This window comes from Hemitrygon akajei, chromosome 6, assembly GCF_048418815.1.
Source record: "Hemitrygon akajei chromosome 6, sHemAka1.3, whole genome shotgun sequence".
Classification (NCBI taxonomy): domain Eukaryota; kingdom Metazoa; phylum Chordata; class Chondrichthyes; order Myliobatiformes; family Dasyatidae; genus Hemitrygon; species Hemitrygon akajei.
The window spans coordinates 44645527-44668739 of NC_133129.1; the positions used below are offsets into that span (position 1 = coordinate 44645527).

Below are 23213 nucleotides of genomic sequence, written 5' to 3' on the forward strand. Positions count from 1 at the left end.
TAATCAATAATCTATTAACCACCACCTTAAATATACCCGATAATTTGGCCTCCATAGCCATCTGTGGCAATGAATTCCACCAATTCCCCACCCTCTGGCTAAAGAAATCCTTCTCATCTCTTTAATTCTCTGCCCCCCTCACCTGAAGGACTGGTTTGCAACTTAGAGTGAATTAGCAAACCCTCGTTTTGCCATGATAGCATTGATAGTAAGGGTTATCATATTGATCATGCATTAGTACTCTTGTTTATTCTATGAGGGAATTTTGTTTTTGTTATTGGCACAGTTGGATTATCTGGGTAGATGAAATTTGGATCTCGCAGTTTAAAACCTGTGTAGAAGAATCCTGCATCAGCAGAATAGTATGCTGTTGTGACCACAGTCGTATGGCTTGAAATGTCCCTCACTCATTGCTAAATCAGGATCTTCAAGTAGAGTTGAAACATTGGCTGCCATATGGAGAAGCCCGCATGTAAATTTTGTGGGATATTGAGCTAATTCATCCTTCACCAATGCTGTCTTTTTGTTTAATATTATTTCTTAAATATATTGTAGCTTTATACAATATTTCCAGGGAATAGTTAAGATGATCACAAAGTTTTGTATATGGAACATATTATATTTTGTAAGTAATTAATTTGGTTACTTCAGAGAAAAATGAAATGTTTGCAAAATCAATTTAAATTGCAAATTGGTTTGTTTTATAAAGCATGTTAAATATTAAAAGCCAATCCAACTTTTTTAAATTAAAAAATTGAGATCATCTGTACTTTCTGAAATAACTCACTGTAACGTCCAAGATTGCTGTTTTTTTTTTTTGCAAATTTGCATCCGATGGAAAATTTTGAATATAAAATTTTAATTACATTTGTAACTTTGGGTTAAACAAAATAGAAGTAAGATTTGCTTATGTGGTCCCTTGATAAGTCAGTGGCACCTTATGATAAGATCATAAGCCAATTCTGTATTCCTATCTGACACCATCAGTTTGTGGGAAGAACTGTCTTAGGCTTAAGTGTACTCAACTTTTCAGATCCACAGATCTGAGAATTATAAATATTTATAATCATCTGCGAGAAGAAACTCCTGTCTACTGGATATATTAGGTGGGTGATCCTTACTCTGAGATGTAGCACTTTAGTCCCCAGGGAAACACTCTCTGTGCATCTGTCCTGTCAAACTGATCAGAATTTATGCTTCAATGAGATCACCTCACGTTTGTCTAAATTTCAGTGTTTGGCCAATAGAACACAATGTTCAGTGCACTGCAAGAAAACAAGTGTATCGTTAAGTAAGGAGTCAAAACGTTCACACAGGCAAGTATGATATCTTGAGTCATATGCCATCATAGAATAGCTGTAATATGTAATATCGACAGCTGAAAACAGGGGTTCCTAACCTTTTTATGACGTGGACCCCTGCCATTAACCAACGGGTCCATGGACCCCAGGTTGGGAACCCTTGGATAAATTCTGAACAATAGCTTCACTCTTTGAGAGTTTGTTGGAGGTGTGATGCAATCGTGTCACAAGAAAGATTGAGGCAAGTTTGGCAGCAAACCCAAAATATTTCTGATGCATTTTTGTTTGACAATGGTTTCATTGTATGCCAATTGGTAGATGTCACAACCTGCATGTGTAGAGCAAATGCACAATAGTAAAACATCTGAGGACAGCTGAATTTGAGAGCGCATCATACTCTCCCTGTTGGAATCAAAGGCTCTACTGAGGCCAAAGTGGCACATGTATACTTGTTAATGCTATGTCGCGCATTTTTCTTGTTGTTAAGGTCATGTTCGTCGTGCTCCTTGTTTCCCAGTGTTGAGGTCCTGAATCTATGTTATACAGCCAAATTAGCTGTGTGCTGCAAATGAGACATTCAATTCTGAGCTTCCCCACAAGGTGAGATTGCCATGTGGACTGGGAAAATTCAAGGATGTGTTCAAGTTCTCCTTGAAGAAATGCTTCATCCCCACTTATGGAAATCTCTAACCAATGATTTCAAGTAAAGGAGTATTCAGGGTGGTATTGAGGACCTCAGCATATGTTGGGGCACAAAGCGGCTCTGAATTAGCATTGGAAGCATTGCCCACCCCCATCTGTGCAAGAGTCTGTGGTTCTCATACTGGTCTCTGAGCTCTCAACTTTCCTCAGTCCATTTGTGGCAGTATTTCCTTGCTCTTGCAAGTTAAACTTTTGTCTGAAATTCCAGGTGAGAAACAGAAAAATATTGAATATTCAATTATTGCAGGTTAAAGAGCTGCTTTAGCAGCTCAGACCAATGTGCAGTTTCAGAACCAGTCAGTGTATGTTTGCAGTGCTTTGAAAGTTCATCTTGACATTCTAGTTAATATAGTTCTAACAGAAAATCTTGTTCCCTGCTTCTTTGAAATAAAAAAAAGTTTGTCTAATAAGAGTAACGTGAAGATCTTAAAGATGTATATTAGAAATGAGAAGAAAAGTAGATTCTACTGAAGAGATGACTAAAAAGATATAAATTTTCAGTTTTTGGTCAGTTACTGATTGGACTGCCCATTAATTTCCTTGTGGAAGGTGGTAGGATATTAATTCAGGCCACGTCAATAGAGCAGCTGAAGGAGAGACTGTCAAGTTGGAGATTTGTTTGGGAAGGGCAGTGGGATTTAAATACATGTGGAGAGGAGGGACTGAAGTAATGTGTTTTGATGTGATAATTGAAGTTTAAAGTGGAGAAAGGGAAGCCAGGTTTGAGCGCTGAAATAAATCTGAAGCAATAAATGAGCGTTTGACTGTTGTATGGTAATGCATGGCTAGGGAAATGAGGGATGGGGGTTTAAGCTACAAAGATTGTTTATGGACTGAACATGATTGCTTTCTGATGTTTGTAATTGACAAGATCCATTAATGGTTCATCCAGGGTTATGTATAATGTTTGTGCACAGACTGCACAATGTATTATGTCAAAAGTTAACTCCATCATTCGTGCATGTATAATCTATAAATCAAAGTATTTTAAACAGAGTTAATAGGATGTGTGTTTTGATGCCTAATCATGGCTAACAAAATTGTCATCCTTTGGTCTTTGATAACTAGAATATATAATTGAATCAATGTTTCTCTTAAATATTCTATTTGCTGATTCTCCTTTTTTTTAGGGGTTATGAGGGTTGATGAAGGATGGCTATTTTGCGTGACTGGAAAATCTAGAATAATGAATCATTGCGCTGAAATGAGGTGTCAGGCTTCTAGGAGATGAGAAATATCATACTTAGCATTTAACCTTTTGGAGATATCTCACCTTGTGCTTTGATTTAAGCTGATATACCAATTTGTTTGGGCTCGAAGGGGATTGGAGTACAGGGATTAGCATCAGTGCAAGTAATCCGTTTGATTGGCAGAACGGGTTTGAGCAACTGGGGTATTTGCATTTATTCACTACACCAAGGATTATGGCAGTTTTTTATTTCCTTATTTTGATTGCAACTATTTTATAATGTAAACATGAGAATGATTTACCATTTTTTTCTCTCCACCCCCCCTCCCACTTCTGTTTAGTCCTGCTGGAGTCTCTTCTCAGTAAACATCCCTAGATATGGTAGCAACAGATTGAGGCAAACACTTGTAATTTTTCAAATGTATAAAGGTGTAAAGTAATACTCATTTTACCACTTTGCGTATACTGGTGATAAAAGCTCAATTTGCATATTTTCACCAGCACAAGGTTTTTCCTTTGTGGTTGATCAGCTGCAGTCTTATCAGTACTTTTGTCTATCTCGACTAATGGAAATTATTGTTTAACCACTGTAGTCTTGTGATCTGATTTTGCCAATCTATCGATGGGATAAATTTTATGACCTTGACAAGTTTTCATATATTTGGAGTTCATGCTGTGTAGGCTTTTCCTAAGTTTGAGTTTTAAAAGAAGTCCTTTCCCCTCAAGACATTTAGTCAAGAAAGTAGATTGGGTCGCTTATTAAACTACCTGGAACAGCAGAGCTGTGCAAGAACGGCCACTTATGATCTGCTAAATTGTACAATGATTTACTGTGCAATTGCAGAGAGGGCAGCTCTCAAAGCCAAACCTCGATAAGCTCCCATTTCATCAAGCAAGTTGCAATTTTAATAGATTGCTTTGTTGGTGAGGAACTACCTAGAAGATGTGGCTTGAATACTTTTTGAAGCAAATCATGTTGCCTAACTTGCCTGTGCTGATAGTTACATTCCACATGAATCTATTGATGTTCTGTGTACCTCATCTTGGCTTTTGAGCACAATTTTCAGTTCTGTTCCTTTGTGCACAAACCAGTATCCCTTTAAAAGGTGAAATAAGTATTAGATGGAAGTCGTCATTGCCTAATATTGGTGCGGTGTAACTTTGTGCCACTTCTCAGCCTGAATGATGTTGTGTGCAAGTGCACATGGTTTCATTAAGTGAAGATTTAGGAGTGAAGTTGAAGGTTGCAGGTATCAGAAAATATCCCCTCTACTTGGTCATGATGGTGCAGTTAAAGATAGCTGGCACCGGGGGCATTGCTTTGAGCAACTTTTTTTTTCTTTGTTTTGTCCTGGGGCTGACGTAATTGACCTTGTCTTTCCTGTGAATGAAGATGGTTATCACTGATTCACATTCTAATAGTCTACGTCGGCTCTTGTCACATTCCAATCAATGCCAGTTCCCAATTTTTTCTCCCTCACACCCATCAACTATGTTCTACCACCACACGAGCTAGGGGTAATTTGCCATAGTCAGTTAATTTGCCAAACGTTGGACTGTGAAAGGAAACTAGAATACCCAGAGAAACCCACATGGCCACCAGAATGTGCAAGCTCCACCCAGATACTGTCTGAGTTGCTGGAGCTCTGTAGCTATAGTACCAATTGTGTGTGATGTTGTGCCGGCCAAACTCGACTGGAATTTGCTATTTAGGCTTAGTGAATTTTGAGTTGGCTGCAAACTACTGTCAACCTGAAATTATTAACCTGCTCAGTTGAGGAAAAACACCAGAGACACAAAATTACCTCTGAAACGGTTTTTATTCAGAGAGGAGTTCGCAGCCCCACGCACTTCGGGCGTAAGGTAGCCAACTCCCAATTTGTCGGTTTACAAAGGTCATACTTATACCCAAAAGTAGGGTACTACATTCGCAAATATGGTTACCGATTCGAATTCCTCAATTGATTGGCTATTGCATAGCTAAGCATGCAAAATACTCAGAATTAGCAAAGGTTAAAGCGTAATACCTAGAATTAATACTGACATACTTCAAAACACTTGAAATAGGTATCCTCAAAATACTTTGCCAAGCACATTGTCTTGTGGTCGTAGGTTCCCTTTTCCTTGTGGTCTCCACGTCTGGCCTGGCACCTTATTTTAGCTACCTCTCCTTACTTCCCCAATGACGTACCTCTCTCTTGTCCTGTCTACATATTTTGCTACACTTACCCCTCGCCCACCCCCTCTACACGTACCCCTTACCCTTTTCACATTCTCACTACTTTTTCCCAGAAAAGAACACTTGGGTGAGTTTTTAATGAATATTATAGGTTTCTATTTCATAATTTTTTTTGTTGTGTGAGGTACAAGTTTTCCAAAGCCTTTTTATTATAAGCCTCTAATCAACCTTTTTTGACCTGACTATTATGGATACAGAATTCATAACTTTGTTTTTATGAACTTTGGCATATAATTCTGTTAAGAGGGGCTGGCATCAAAAGTAATTAATTGGCTGTGATTTGATTTGACTCAAGGCCATAAATGGCAATACACAGGAAACACAAGAAATTGGAATTTGAAGTGAAAGGTAAACCACTGGAAGAACTCCCCAGGTCAGACAGCAGAGGCACAGGAGCAGCTGATACTTCGAGTCCTGACAGGAGTGAGGGTGTAAAGGGAAAATGGCCAATGTATAGAAATAACAGGGAGGGGTGAAATGAAGGCTGGTAGGTTATATATGGGGGATGGGAGGGTGTGCAGAGAGCCATGTAGGAGAGAGGTTAAGAAGAGTGAATCCAGATTGAAGAGACCCCAAGTAGATAGGGATGTGGCTGATGGAGCCAAGTGGGATAGAATTTGGTATTGATGCTGGGCGATGGAAAGGGGGGAAAGACCTTGGATGAATTGATGAACATGAGAGTGGATTATGAGAAATTTGAAAAATTAAACTTTTACTATAAAAATCAGATTTTTAAAAGAATTAATTTGTGTTGAACTCAGATATGGGATATTTATGCCACATTTGAAATTGATATTGAATTCCTAAAATCCTGCATTGCTAATGATTTTACCCTCATTGTAATAGAGCTAATAGGACTTGATGGCACTCTCGATGTTGGCAGTGGGCTTGGAGTGGTGACAAGGAGGGTAGGTACCTCATCGGGGTCATCAGGTGGGCACCCTCCTTCGACATTTCGTTGCTAAGCCCATGACGTATCCGGAGGGCTCAACGGTGCTACCTGGTGTCCCAGATACAACCCCTCAGTTCCATACCCTCCTGTCTTCATCTTGCAGCCCAGTTGTTGTCTTTCCTTTTTAATCCAAATTCAAGCAACACACACAAAATGCTGGTGGAACGCAACAGGCCAGGCAGCATCTATAAGGAGAAGCGCTGTCGACGTCTCGGCCCAAAACATCGAAAGCGCTTCTCCCTATAGATGCTGCCTGGCCTGCTGCGTTCCACCAGCATTTTGTGTGTGTTACTGCTTTTTTCTGCTGCAATTGACAAGGACTTGATTGCTTGTTGGAGTGAATATCCCCTCACCTCCATCTTCTTCAATGGACTAGTCGTAGATGTAGCTACAAATCCCCTGCATCCCACTTCTACAGGGAAAATCTTGGTCTTCCAGCTGTTCTGGGCAGCTTCAGTTGCCAGTTCAGAGTACTTGGTTTACCCTCATTGGTTTAACATTGTTGGTTAGGTCAGGAATTTTTTTGCGTTATGTCCATTTAGTAAATAATTTTAAGTGCCACTAAATAAACGTAAGAGTATGGAGCATATTAATGAACTAGTGAAATAAAAGTTGTTTTCAATCCTGTTGCTGAGTTGTGGCATAAAATATTGTCCTGATGTTGTATAATTGAAGCTTGATTTATTGTGACAAATTTATTGTGACTTTACAGCTGTTAAAACAATTATCTTAACTTGCCTATCCTATTCACTATATAAAGAACTCTAGACTGTCATTTCGCTTTCTCTCTATTTCAGTACTTTTCTGTATTGCTTTCCATCGTTTTTATTTTGCTAAAATTAAAAATGTACTTTAAGAACACTGGCAAATACCAGAGTGATGTTCTATAATTGCTAGTAGCTTCAGATATTATCAAGTTGACAGTTATTCATGTGATTTATTGACTTTTTCTGGAAAGTTATTTAAAATTACTGCAATATCATTGTGTGTGTGTGTGTGTGAGAGAGAGAGAGAGATGGTTTTACTGAAAGGTGATCATGTGTGAGTCTTTTTTTTTAAAAGGAAAAAAAATCACTTCCAAGTTTTATGCACGGTGACTGGCAATGTAGATTTTCAGAGCCTTTCTGAGATCAGGTAATTAAACACCATCGTGGAAATTAAACCTAGACAAAGCTTGGCATGGAGTAGTTAAGTTTAAAAGTAATTTGGTTTATTAATGTACTGCTAATCCCTGTGTGGAAGAACTGTGAAATGTGGAGTATGTGCATGTATAACACAGTAGCATCACAAGTGTATAATATCTTCCTTGTAGTGAATACTGGGATCATTGCCAACATACTTTTCCACCATGAATGCATGTTTGTTTAAACACTGGTGATCAGGAAAGCCAGAAAATGTATGATCTTATTTGAGTTAATTTTAGTTTAGCCGTTGGCTTTCTTGGCTTGTATAAAGAAGGCTGACAGCTGAAAAACCAATACAGGTTGAATAAAATTGATAGTTGAACTATGAAAAGCATTAAGCTCCAAAATTGGCAGTATCCCTCATTCAGCCTTGTGCAAATCATTCCATTATTATAGTTAAAAATTATGTTTGTACTAGAAGTTCAATTATTTCTTTTACATCTTGATGACCTGATTAGAATTTGTTGATATTATGTGGCATGTTCAGAGTGCAAGGTTTTTCAGAAAGAAACAAGTTAAGCTGGTGCTGTTACCATAATCGTGAGTCATTGCACTAATGCATACCCTCTCTAAGGGAGCTACAATCGACATTTTTGTTTGTGGTTGGCAGCTAAGTGTGTTTTAGTTAATTAGTTATAATACAGTTTGGAAGTTCTAGAATTGTTTTGATTTCTGATTCAGTGTTTTAAACGAGAAAGGAAAATGAAGCTTCTAATTTATCCAATCCCAAATTTTTGCTCTTTTCCCCAGAGAAATGGATTTCTTCCCCTCAAAGTAATTGTACAATTTTTTTTGAAGTTTGTGTTGAATCTGTTTCCTCTAAAGCACATGTAAACAGCAAGTGGAGATTACAATCACTTGCTGTGTAAATATTTTTCATTAGTAGCCTTAGTTCTTTTGCCAATTGTCATAAATCATTATCATTGGAACCAGTTTTCTTATTTTATCAAAATGCAAGGATATTAAACTTTATATTTTCACTTAACATTGACTGACTCAGAACAAACCCAGCTATTTTAGACTGTCCACATAATCAAGTCCTTAAACCCTAGTAATATTCAGTGTTCTTGGGCTGATTTAAGATGAGCATGCATTCGTTTTCAGACCTCAGATACCACAACTCCATTGTTTTGTGCCAACAAGTTTTATGGTATTATCGCTTTCCCTCTGGGGTTTGTGGTAATCCGGTGGTTCATTAATATAACTCTTCAACTTCATGGAAAAAGGACTTTCAAATTTGGCCATTACTAGAAATGCTACAGTGGCAACAGTGAACAAAGATGGATTATCAATTAATTTTGGCTTTAAAAGTAGATTGTTGTAATTTTATCGACCTTTTTAGTTAATAAGGGAATCACTGGCAAAGACTGCATTTGTGGATCTTCTCTAATTGTATTAAACAAATTTCACGACATATGCCAGTGATATTAAATCTGTTTCTGGTTCTGAAACAGAGTGGTCTTCTAGATCATTTTACATAGTGGTTAAATGTCATTCGGGTTATTGCAAACTGCATGTATGCTAGACTGAATACTTCATATTTCTGCCTCTGCAGGGTGTGGTCAATTACATAGTTTTCAATAATAGATCTGACAATTTCATGATCCATGTCACAGCATACTTGCATTTGAGGCCATTGGATTACTAACTGTGAACTCCAGACAGCTGCAGAGGAACAAAGCAGCAAAGCTGCCATGTTGCAATATCACATTTTGTTATAGGCCAATGGCTATGACAATCTCCTTGCAGGTTTCGTAATTGATTTCTATGGCATTGCTGGTGCTGATGTCCTGTGTTTGGCAGATGTTCAGTTTTAGCACTCCAGATGTGCACCATTTTGGGCAAGCTGATTTTTTTTGTTGCTTCAGGGAGGAACTGTAACTCTTTAGTTTGCTTTTGAGTTATAATTCTGCATGTTGCTATCCATTTCCAAGTATTTCAAATATAAATGATTTATGTAAGCTTATTTAACTTTTACTTTTTTTTATTTGGAACTAAATTATTAAAAATTTGACAGTCATTTCATTATTCACCAACAAAGTGCTATGTTAAAGCAGATTGAATCGATTTTGATCAATTCAGCATTTACAAAACTTCGAACTAACTAAAGTTGGAGGGAAAGCCTTTTGAGTTTTAAATTGCCCTTATTGTTAAAGCAGGGTCAAAGCAAAAGGAGTTAGCTATGTTACAGTGAGGTAATCTTTGATCATCTTTAAGAACTTCATTTGCTAGATTTTTGTCTAAATTTTTGTACAAATTGTTATATTTTCCTTAATTAAAACAGAGTACAAGTACAGGCTTTTTGACCCACAATGTTGTGCTGAACCAATTAAACAATGACACCTAATCTCTTCTGCCTATAATTAGTTCCATATAGAAAGATACTTTATTGATCCCAAAAGAAATTAGTGTTACAGTAGCACAATAAGTGCACAGATGTACAAATATTAGGAGAGAAGTAAGTTACCTCAAACAGTCTAACAGGAGGGGATCATCACTTTCCTGGCTATAGGTTGATTCATTATAGTGCCTATTGGCCGAGGGTAAGAATGACCTCATGTAGGGCTCTTTGGAGCAGCGCCGTTGTCTTGGTGTGTTACTGAAAGTGCTCCTCTGTTCAGCCAAAGTGGCATGTAGAGGGTGAGAAACATTGTCCAGAATTGCCAGGATTTTCTGTAGGGTCCTTTGTTCTACCACAGCCTCCAGTGTGTCCAATTTGACTCCCATAACAGAGCCAGCCTTTCTGTTGAGCCTGTTGGCATCACCTGTGTTGATGCCATTGCCCAGCACACCACCGCATTGAAGATTGTACTGGCACCAACAGATGGTAGAACATGTAAAGGAGAAGCTTGCATACTCCAAAGGACCTCCGTATCCTCAAGAAGTACAGGCAACACTGGCCCTTCTTGTATGTAGCCTCTGTTGGTGCTCCCCTTTGTCTGTATTCCAGGTACACCCTCAGGTACTTGTATGTCCTCACCATCAATAGTAACAGGGAGCAGTCTTCCTAAAGTCCATCACCATCTCCTTTGTCAAATGGTGCAAGCTGAATCATCTGCAGCTCAACATCAGTAAGATAAAGTCCTCCATCAAGGCCCATCTTCCTTTTTATACACCCAACTATTGCTGAGTCATATGAATTTCTGCACATGAAATAACTCAGTGTTGTATCTGAAATCCAAGGCATACAGGGTAAATGGGAGGAGAGCTAATACAGTCCCCTGTGGGGCCCCAATGCTGCTTAAAGCCATTGTCTCACACACGTTTCCGAAGCTGCCCATAATGTGGTCTGCCAGTCAGGTAGTCCCTCCTCCAGGATACAATAGAAGTGCCAACCTGCATTGATCGGAGCTGTACCCCCCCCCCCCCCCCCCCAGGCGCTTAACAAAGTTTTTAAAAAAATGATCTTTGTAGTGCTGCCCTGCTTAACCAATGGGAGTAGGCTCTGTTCAGCAGGTAAGTGATATATCATCTACTCCAGTGGGCTCCTGGTAAGCAAACTGCAGGAGATCGAGGTCAGAAGTGAGTCAGTACCAGCCTCCCTAGGGTCTTCATGATGTATGAAGTCAGGGCCACTGGATGGTAGTCATTCAAGACTTTCGGTTGGCCCTTCGGTATTGGGACCACACATGAAGTTTTCCACATATACCTCAGTTCTCTACATATTCATTTGAAATGAATTAGATTTAATAATTTAATAAGTAAAACTTATTGAGCAATTAGATAAAATCACCCCTCTCTTGTAGGATGGCAAGTTTGTATATTAGCTTGAATCAGTCAATGGCGAAAGATCTATTGTCTTGTACCAGTGGGCTTGCATTTAAAATGAGAAGGGCTACGTCCAAAAGGGATGTGTGGGGCAAGCATTTTTTTTAAAGAGAAGTGAATGTCTGAAAGGCGCTGACTGGAGTGATGGTGGAGGCAGATACAATAGGGTTTTAAGAGTCACTTAGCCCATGAATAAGCAAGATCTAGATGGATATGGACAATGTGTAGGCAGAAGGGATTAGTTTAATTGTTTTTATTAATAATGTAATTAGTTTGGCACAACAATGTGGGCTGAAGGGCCTGTTCCTGTAATGTTCTATCACTAGTGACTTTCTATACCAAAACGACTAACTTTGAAAGAATTCTCTTAATGTGGACCCCAAGATCTTTTCCTAGTTACTGGCTTCCAGGCTGGAGAAGGTATTACCCCAAATTATTTCGGAAGATCAAACCGGTTTTATTAAAAATCGCTATTCTTTTTTCAATGTTAGGAGATTACTGAATATTGTTTATACTCCTTCACATAGCACTTCAGAATGTGTTATTTCATTAGATGCGGAGAAAGCATTTGATAGAGTTGAATGGCCTTACTTATTTTATGTGTTGGAGAAGTTTAATTTTAGTCCGACATTCATTTCTTGGATTAAACTGATTTATCACACTCCAGTAGCCTCGGTGTTTACTAATAATCAAAGATCTCCCTTTTTTCATTTATTTCGGGGCACTAGACAAGGTTGTCCTCTTAGCCCGTTACTATTTAACATTACTTTAGAACCTTTGGCAGTTGCCATCAGAGAATCACAGGATATTTCGGGTATTAATCGGGGGACAGATATTCATAAGGTATCTTTGTATGCAGATGATTTATTATTATTCATTTCTAACCCTGAGAAATCTATTCCAGCAGTTCTATCATTGTTGGCTCAATTTAGTGAGTTTTCTGGGTATAAGTTAAATCTTTATAAGAGTGAATTGTTTCCTTTGAATAGACAGGTCCCAAGTTATGGTAATTTACCTTTTAAATTAGTTAATGACTGTTTTATTTACTTAGGGATTAAAATCACAAAAAACCATAAAGAATTATTTAGGTTTAATTTTTTACCCTTAATTGATCAGATTAAAGGCTTGTTTACTAAGTGGTCACCATTATCTTTATCTCTGATAGGTAGGATTAATGCTATTAAGATGGTTAAGTTTTTATATATTTTTCAAGCGGTACCAATTTTTATTCCGAAATCCTTTTTTTACTAATGTTGATTCAAAAATTTCCTCATATATATGGCAGAATAAAAATCCCAGGTTAGGTAAAACATACTTACAGAAGACAAAGAAGGAAGGTGGGTTGGCATTACCTAATTTCAGATTTTATTATTGGGCAGTTAATATTAGATATTTGTTATGTTGGTTGAAAGACTGGGATGGTTCTTTTGGCCCTCATTGGGTGAGTTTGGAAATTAAATCGGTACCAGGTTATGCTCTGGATTCTATTTTAGGGACTTCTCTCCCTTTTGCTCTTTCTAAATTGCTGAAACGAATTGACAACCCGATAGTTAAATATACCTTACGTATATGGTTTCAATTTCGGAAATTTTTCAGGTTGACTCAATTCGTTTTAAATATTCCTATTGTATCTAATTGTTTTTTCCACCCTTCAGTTATAGATCAAGCTTTTTTGGCTTGGAAAACTAAGGGTTTATTAAGATTTTCTGATTTATTTTCGGACAATTGTTTTATGTCTTGAGCAATTATCTAATAAATATAATTTGCCTAGATTTCATTTTTTTAGATATTTACAGGTTAGGCATTTTTTAAGTACGGTACTTCCTACGTTTCCAAATTTTGTGTCTTCAGATATTTTGGAGAGTTTGTTTGAATTAAACCCTTTTCAAAAAGGGCTTATATCAAAACTTTATAATATAATTATGAAGATACGTTCAGAGCCCCTTTATAAGACAAAAAATGATTGGGAAAGAGAGCTTAATCTTATTATTCCTATTGAGAATTGGGATAGAATTCTTCAATTAGTTAATACATCATCTATATGTGCCAAACATTCATTAATGCAATTTAAGGTCGTACATAGGGCCCATATGTCCAAGGATAAATTAGCTCATTTTTATTCTTATATAAACCCTATTTGTGATAGATGTCAAGTTGAAATCGCGTCTTTAACTCATATGTTTTGGTCATGTCCGCTTTTGAAAAAATATTGGAAAGATATTTTTGATATTATCGCTGCGGTATTGAACATCGATTTACAACCCCATCCTATTACCGCAATTTTTGGTTTACCAATGATGGACTCACTTCATTTATCTTCTTCCGACTGTCGAATGATTGCATTTCTCACTTTGATGGCTAGAAGATCTATTTTGTTGAATTGGAAGGAAATTAATCCTCCCACTGTATTTCATTGGCTTTCTCAAACTATGTTATGTTTAAATTTAGAAAAAATTAGAAGTGGTGTATTCGATACTTCTATTAAATTTGAAAAGATATGGAGACCATTTATTCAATATTTTCATATGATGTAATATGACCCTGTTCCAAGCTTTTTGGATTTTCCAGCTTTAATCTTATTTATGTTGAGAGGATCAGAGTTGACGACACTGATGATTATGTATTCCTGTGAGATATTATAAACAGCCCTTTTTCTCTTTTTTAGTTTTTTTTTCTTTTTTTGCTTCTTTTTTCTTCATTAGATATTAGATTAGTAGTTTAGTCAATTTTGCAAATTTTTTTTCTTTTTTCTTTCTGTTTTTTTTTATATCATATATTATGAAATATCTAGATTTACCTTGTTCATACATATACTGTATGGTTCATGTTTTGGGAAAACTCATTTATACTGTAATTATTGCTTATGTATTCTTTCATGTGTAATGGGAATTTGTATGTTTGTAATCCCTTTGTTAATATATCAATTGTATTTTGTTCATAATATTATTAATACTAATAAAGAAATTGAAAAAGAAAAAAGAATTCTCTCGAGCTCATTATGATCAAGAACCAGTGAAAATCAAAATTTTAATGTAATACAGAATTTCAGCAGAGTGGGATTAGTTTTTCAACACCAATTGATTGAAGTGATGAAAATAGATTGAATTTGATCATGGTTGAAAATTAATTGCAATGTAGACTTGAACTATGTATCTGTTTGTCAGTGAGGCTTTAATCCATGTGAGTTCATGGTCCAATTTTATATGAAAGTTTATTTTTTATTTATCTTCATTGCAGTTGTGATCTATTTTAACTTGCTTTTTCCCCAGTTGAATACCTAATAAGCCCTGAACCAAAAATGGTAGCTTCCATACAATCTGTTTCACATAAAGAATTTAAAATCAATCCAGGCTTGCAAAGTTTTAAATAAATAGATCAATAAATAACATGATTCTACTCTTAAATGTTGAAGTTTTAGTAGAATGGAATTGAATAATACTGCTGCTTAAAGTCTTCCTGTACATTCTATTCAAAGAAAGGTAAATGGGTTATACTAGGGAAAATGATCTTGTTCCATACAACCATAATGCCTTTTTTTGTTAATTGTCTGCTGTGAAAATTTGAATGAACCCGGACTAATTATGGTTTGCAAATTTCTCCACAGCCCCATGAGTTTGATGAATGTCGCTTTGATATCAGTGTGAATGATAGTGTCTGGTACCTCCGTGCTCAAGACCCAGACCATAGACAGCAATGGATAGAGGCTATTGAACAACACAAGGTAAAACAAGAATTTTTAATTGTCTGAAATGTTATTTTAAAATTAATTGTGACTGATTTTTCAATCGTACTTAAGTTTTAAATACAGATCGACATTCTATAATCCGGCACATTGGGACCTGAGGAGTTCCCGATTAGTGAAAATGCCGAATTGTGATCCTTCTGTTGTAAGCAATAGCTAACCGCCTCATCATACCTTTAAAATATCATGTAAGTCAGTACAAGTTAGATAATAATGAAACAGAAATATTAAATGAGTAGCAAGTGAAATTTTAATAAAGTAATATACTGTATAGGCACAAATAAAATAAAGGGTGCAGGTAAATATACAGGAATTAACTTGTACAGAAAAGTTGAGCACTTCTGCTTCTAAAGTGAGACTTTTAATATACCTTCAGGCAAAGTTACATGTCTGCAAGTGTGGGGTTGTCAGGATCATCAACATCTTCATCTTGAAAAATGAGTGAAGCATCAGGAACTGGTGCTGAAGCTGGCACAACAGTTTCTTCAAAAACAATTTCTTCAACAAACTCTGTTGCTGCTTCCTTGTCTGCTGAATATTTTTCACCACACATTGCACAAAACTGTAAGCCATGCCACTGCTTGAACCAACGAAGCCAGCCTTCATTATAGTCACACTCATAATCTAGTCCTAGTTCTTCATTAAGCACTTTTGCTTGTTCCTTCTCCATATCTCCAGATAGTTCAACATCTTCACTTATACGCAGATTAAACCACGTTATCAGCACTTTATCTAGTTCCGAAATTATTACGTCTTTCATTGTTTTTCTTACGCACATCTGTTTCTTTGAGCCACTATCAGCAAAAAAATGTAGCAGTTTTTCTTTGGCTCTTCACAGTGTATAATATAAAGAAACAATGTTGTAACACTCGTACAAGCTTTTCACCGATACACCACTGTCCAGTTTTTTCAAGAGTTCAACCTTATCTTTAATGGATAATGTGTAGTGTTTTCGCTTCACAGCACGAGATGCATTTCCTTTACTCACTGGGGCCATAATTGTGGCTAAAAAAGAGCAAATGATATTAATAAATGCAGGAAAACAAGCAGGAATCGCCTGTCTGTGCTTACAAGAGCGCACCAACACATGAACAGATCTAGCGCAACCAAAACAATGCGCAGCAGATTGGTACAGTGGCCCGGGAAATTTGAAATCTGTGCCAGATTATCGAAGGAACCGGATTACAAGTAGTCGGATTAGTGAAGGTGGACTGTGTTTGGTTTCTTGCTCTTAATGCCTCTTGAGAAACATTACATTTCTCATAATGCTATATGAATTGAACTTTCAATTGAATCAATAAGGACAAGAAACTGGAGAAACCTCCACTATCATAATGTAAGATTTGTTTCTATTTAAATACTAGTTTGTGCCCTTGATAAAGCTGGCTGGTGGTGTACTGGCATCTGCACCGGACTTGGAGGCAAGTGGTCCCGGGTTCAAATTCGGCTGGCTCCTTGCAGGGTTGAGTGTCCAGCTAGCAACTTAGCCTTCTATTTAAAAAAAAACACACAAAAATGCTAAAGAAACGGCAAGGCTGCCACCCAGCCTTTATTTACCTAAAATTGTCTCTTGATTTGCCAAATGAAAGGTACTATTTGAGGTTATAGTAAAAAGTATGCTATGAATGAAATAGAAAATAAATTGGGAAGGGGGTGTGTACCATCAAAACTAAATAAATATTTCATTAGTAAATATTGAACATTGGTTTTTGAAATGGTTCATTTTGAATAAATTAGTTGTCAGTTCTTCCTGCTATCAGTATGTTCTACCTTGTGTTCCAAATGATGGGGCAACTCTTATTTACTATAAATTTAGGAAGTGAGAGTATACAAATTAATGGATATTAAGTTGAAGTGTTTTTTCAGATGTAAAATGTATCAAACATCAGCCTTAATTGAGGGATTAGCAGTGGAAATAGTGGAGGATTACAAATACCTGGGGATACGAATTGACAATAAACTGGACTGGTCAAAGAACACTGAGGCTGTCTACAAGAAGGGTCAGAGCTGTCTCTACTTCCTGAGGAGACTGAGGTCCTTTAACATCTGCTGGACGATGCTGAGGATGTTCTACGAGTCTGTGGTGGCCAGTGCTATCATATTTGCTGTTGTGTGCTGAGGCAGCAGGCTGAGGGTAGCAGACACCAACAGAATCAACAAACTCATTCGTAAGGCCAGTGATGTTGTGGGGGTGGAACTGGACTCTCTAACGGTGGTGTCTGAAAAGAGGATGCTGTCCAAATTGCATCCTATTTTGGACAATGTCTCCCATCCACTCCATAATGTACTGGTTAGGCACAGGAGTACGTTCAGCCAGAGACTCATTCCACCGAGATGTAACACTGAGCGTCATAGGAAGTCATTCCTGCCTGTGGCCATCAAACTTTACAACTCCTCCCTCGGAGTGTCAGACACCCTGAGCCAATAGGCTGATCCTGGACTTATTTCCACTTGGAATAATTTACTTATTATTATTCATGTTTTTATATTGTTATATTTCTACACTAATCTTGGTTGGTGCGACTGTAACGAAACCCAATTTCCCTCAGGATCAATAAAGTATGTCTGTCTGTCTGTAAACTATCGAATGTAATTCAGGAAGGCGATAAGTAGCAGGTGCGACAGTCTCATGGAGACAAAGAAATTTAAATATAGAGGAATAGTGGCTACATTTGAAACAGAGTGACAGAAGGGTGTATATATATCAAAAATATTGACTATGCAATAACTTGTAGCAATGAAAAAACAAAAAATAAAAATATCACTATCTAGAACCAAAAATTACAAAAGCAAGAAATTAATGTTGAACTTGGAGGTGTGGTGAAGACTATTTTTAAGGCTGCAGTAGAATTATACTATGCACATATTTGAGCATAACATGAAGAAATAGTTGTTTTTAAAAAAAACTTCAAATCACTGGAATGTTACAAGGGATGAAAGTTAGAATTTATGAAGAGGATTCAGGTAAGTGGTGACCCCTGGAGATCTTCATGAGAGCTTATGATGAGGTGAACAGTGATAGATTGTTTCAATTACTTGTGTTATAATGAGAGAGTGCAAAGTGGCTCTTATTGCACAGAATTAGAGGTCATTTTCTTTTCGCAATGAAGTTGGTCTCTGAAATTCACTGAAGTAGTGTAATAAAACTGTTATTCAGAAAAGAACTTAGTGTTTTGGGTGAATAGAAATTGGGATTAAATGCGATATGTTATAGAAAAACTGTTGTATTGATTTAGTTACTGAATTATTTGTATGCTATCATATTCAATGTTTTTTCTTGGCTAGGCACCTATTTAGTCTAATAAACTAGCATAGTGTAAACAGCTAAACTTCAGATTTGTAGCCCTTTGCTCTGCATTCTTTCTCAAGTTTAAACTATTCACCAGACACTTAAAGAAAGCACCACATGTACGGAAGTCTTGTACTTGCCACCATTTGAACTCTAACTGCTGGATATTTTATTCTGAATTTCTGATATTTGTGACGACCATTTGTGCCTCTTGCATAATTAACAATTCCACACTATTATTACTATAACTTGATCTGCTTTTTCAGTTATAATGGGTGACTTCAATCTACATATAGATTGGGTGAACCAAATTGGTAAGGGTGCTGAGGAAGAGGATTTCTTGGAATGTATGCGGGATGGTTTTCTGAACCAACATGTCGAGGAACCAACTAGAGAGCAGGTCATTCTAGATTGGGTATTGAGCAATGAGGAATGGTTAATTAGCAATCTTGTCGTGCGAGGCCCCTTGGGTAAGTGTGACCATAATATGGTGGAATTCTTCATTAAGATGAAGAGTGACATAGTTAATTCAGAAACAAAGGTTCTGAACTTAAAGAAGGGTAACTTTGAAGGTATGAGATGTGAATTAGCTAAGATAGACTGGCAAATGATACTTCAGGGGTTGACGGTGGATATGTAATGGCAAGCATTTAAAGATCACATGGATGAACTACAACAATTGTTCATCCCAGTTTGGCAAAAGAATAAACCAGGGAATGTAGTGCACCCGTGGCTGACATTAGGGATTAGGCTGAAATTAGGGACAGTATCAAGTCCAAAGAAGAAACATATAAATTAGCAAAAAAAAAGCGGCACACCTGAGGACTGGGAGAAATTCAGAGACCAGCAGAGGAGGACAAAGGGCTTAACTAGGAAAGGGAAAAAAGATTATGAGAGAAAGCTGGCCGGGAACATAAAAACTGACTGTAAAAGCTTTTATAGATACATGAAAAGAAAAAGATTGGTCAAGAGAAATGCAGGTCCTTTACAGTCAGAAACAGGTGAATTGATCATAGGGAACAAAGACATGGCAGACCAATTGAATAACTACTTTGGTTCTGTCTTCACTAAGGAGGACATAAATAATCTTCCGGAAATAGTAAGGGACTGAGGGTCTAGTGAGATGGAGGAACTGAGGGAAATACATGTTAGTAGGGAAGTGGTGTTAGGTAAATTGAAGGGATTAAAGGCAGATAAATTCCCAGGGCCAGATGGTCTGCATCCCAGAGTGCTTAAGGAAGTAGCCCAGGAAATAGTGGATGCATTAGTGATAATTTTTCAAAACTCCTTAGATTCTGGATTAGTTTCTGAGGATTGGAGGGTGGCTAATGTAACCCCACTTTTTAAAAAAGGAGGGAGAGAGAAACCGGGGAATTATAGACCGGTTAGTCTGACATCGGTGGTGTGGAAAATGCTAGAGTCAGTTATCAAAGATGTGATAACAGCATATTTGGAAAGAGGTGAAATCATCGGACAAAGCATGGATTTGTGAAAGGAAAATCACATCTGACGACTTATAGAATTTTTTGAAGATGTAACTGGTAGAGTGGATAGGGGAGAACCAGTGGATGTGGTATATTTAGATTTTCAAAAGGCTTTTGACAAGGTCCCACACAGGAGATTAGTGTGCAAACTTAAAGCACACGGTATTGGGGGTATTGTATTGATGTGGATAGAGAATTGGTTGGCAGACAGGAAGCAAAGAGTGGGAGTAAACGGGACCTTTTCAGAATGGCAGGCAGTGACAAGTGGGGTACCGCAAGGCTCAATGCTGGGACCCCAGTTGTTTACAATATATATTAATGATTTAGACGAGGGAATTAAATGCAGCATCTCCGAGTTTGTGGATGACACGAAGCTGGGTGGCAGTGTCAGCTGTGAGGAGGATGCTAAGAGGATGCAGGGTGACTTGGATAGGTTAGGTGAGTGGGCAAATTCATGGCAGATGCAATTTAATGTGGATAAATGTGAGGTTATCCACTTTGGTTGCAAGAACAGGAAAACAGATTATTATCTGAACGGTGGCCAATTAGGAAAAGGGGAGATGCAACGAGACTTGGGTGTCATTGTACACCAGTCATTGAAGGTGGGCATGCAGGTACAGCAGGCGGTGAAAAAGGCAAATGGTATGTTGGCATTCATAGCAAAAGGATTTGAGTACAGGAGCAGGGAGGTTCTTCTGTAGTTGTACAAGGCCTTAGTGAGACCGCACTTGGAATAGTGTGTGCAGTTTTGGTCCCCTAATCTGAGGAAAGACATTCTTGCCATAGAGGGAGTACAAAGAAGGTTCACCAGATTGATTCCTGTGATGGCAGGACTTTCATATGAAGAAAGACTGGATCGACTAGGCTTGTACTCACTGGAATTTAGAAGATTGAGGGGGGATCTTATTGAAACGTATAAAATTCTAAAGGGATTGGACAGGCTAGATGCAGGAAGATTGTTTCCGATGTTGGGGAAGTCCAGAACGAGGGGTCACAGTTTAAGGATAAAGGGGAAGCCTTTTAGGACCGAGATGAGGAGAAACTTCTTCACACAGAGAGTGGTGAATCTGTGGAATTCTCTGCCACAGGAAACAGTTGAGGCCGGTTCATTGGCTATATTTAAGAGGAAGTTAGATACGGCCCTTGTGGCTAAAGGGATCGGGGGTATGGAGAGAAAGCAGGTACAGGGTTCTAAGTTGGATGATCAGCCATGATCATACTGAATGGCAGTGCAGGCTCGAAGGGCCAAATGGCCTACTCCTGCACCTATTTTCAATGTTTCTATGTTTCTATTATATCTAATAATCCTATTCCATAAATTAACACACAAAATTGTGGAGGAACACAGCAGGATAGCAGCATCTATGGAAATTAATAAAACAGTCAACATTTTGTGCCCAGACAGTTCTTCAGGATTTATGCCTTTCAGTGTAGGAATGACTTTCCTTTTCCTTCATTTCTTGCACTGACTTTTCAGACCTGTAATGGAAACTGCATTTGAGGGAACTATTGGATCTGGCATTTGTACAAGTCTTACTCTGCATACCATAAAACCATCTGCATACCATCAATTAAATTCTGTATAGAGCCTAGAAATCTACAGCACATTACAGGTCCTGAGGAGAGCTAAGGCCCCTGTTTCCATCCAAGGGGTCAGTGAGGACATGTTGGAGGATTACAAATACCTGGGGATACGAATTGGCAATAAACTGGACTGGTCAAAGAACACTGAGGCTGTCTACAAGAAGGGTCAGAGCCATCTCTACTTCCTGAGGAGACGGAGGTCCTTTAACATCTGCTGGACAATGAAGAGGATGTTCTACGAGTCTGGTGGCCAGTGCTATCATGTTTGCTGTTGTGTGCTGGGGCAGCAGGCTGAGGGTAGCAGACACCAACAGAATCAACAAACTCATTCGTAAGGCCAGTGATGTTGTGGGGGTGGAACTGGACTCTGTGATGGTGGTGACTGAAAAGAGGATGCTGTCCAAGTTGCATGCCATCTTGGACAATGTCTCCCATCCACTCCATAATGTACTGGTTAGGCACAGGAGTACATTCAGCCAGAGACTCATTCCACCGAGATGCAACACTGAGCATCATAGTAAGTCATTCCTGCCTGTGGCCATCAAACTTTACAACTCCTCCCTCGGAGTGTCAGACACCCTGAGCCAATAGGCTGGTCCTGGACTTACTTCCACTTGGCATAATTTACCTATTATTATTAAATTATTTATGGTTTATATTGCTATAGTTCTACACTATTCTCGGTTGGTGCGACTGTAACAAAACCCAATTTCCCTCGGGATTAATAAAGTATGTCTGTCAGTCTGTCCTTCGACCCACAATGTTGTGCTGACCATGTAACCTACTCTAGAAACTGCCTTGAATTTCCCTACTGTATAGCCCTCCTATATTTTTTTTTGAGCTCCATGTACCTATCCAAGAGTCTCTTAAAAGACCCTGTTGCACCCGCCTCTACCACCATTGCTGGCAGTGCATTCCACGCACCCACCACTCTATGGAAAAACGTGTCTCTGACATCCCTCTTGTACCTACTTACAAGCACCTTAAAACTATGCCCCTTGTGTTAGCCATTTCAGCCCTGGATAAAAACCTGGCTTTCCACACAATCAAATGCTTCTCACCCTCTTGTACACCTCTATCAGGTCACCTCTCATTCTCCATCACTCCAAGTAGAAAAGGCCAAGTTCACTCACCTATTCTCCTAAGGCATGCTCTCCATTCCAGGCAACATCTTTGTAAACGACACACACAATAAATGCTGGTGGAACACAGCAGGCCAGGCAGCATCTATAGGGAGAAGCCTGACGAAGGGTCTCGGCATGAAACGTCAACAGCGCTTCTCCTTATAGATGCTGCCTGGCCTGCTGCGTTCCACCAGCATTTTGTGAGTGTTGCTTAAATTTCCAGCATCTGCAGATTTCCTCATGTTTGAACATCTTTGTAAATCTCCTGTAGTACACTCTCTCTATAATGTCCACATCCTTCCTGAAGTGCAGTGACCAGAAGTGAACACAGTACTCCAAATAGGGCTAACTAAGGTCTTGTAGCTTTAACGTTACCTCACAACTCTTTAGTCCCACAGTTGAAGGCCATCACACCATACACCTTCTTAACAACACTGTCAACCTGTGCAGTAGCTTTGAGTGTCCTGTGGACACAGGCACCAAGATCTTGCTGATCTCCACACTGCCAAGAGTCTTAACATTAATACTGTATTCTGTCTTCAAATTTGACCTACCAAAATGAACCACTTCACACTTAGTTGGGTTGAACTCTATCTGCCACTTCTCAGTCCAGTTTTGCATCCTATCGATGTCCCGCTGTAACCTCTGACAACTC

The 23213-nt window shown here is 38.3% G+C and overlaps 1 protein-coding gene across 7 annotated transcripts in view; it reads left to right on the forward strand.

The window, feature by feature from the left end:
* Positions 1-23213, forward strand: part of LOC140729023 (ceramide transfer protein) — a 129474-nt gene that overhangs the window by 29783 nt on the left and 76478 nt on the right. For all 7 annotated transcript variants that reach the window (XM_073048285.1, XM_073048279.1, XM_073048281.1 and 4 more), the window contains exon 3: positions 14940-15056. In XM_073048285.1, coding sequence (XP_072904386.1) covers positions 14940-15056 — 117 coding nt within the window. The remainder of the gene's footprint in view (positions 1-14939; positions 15057-23213) is intronic.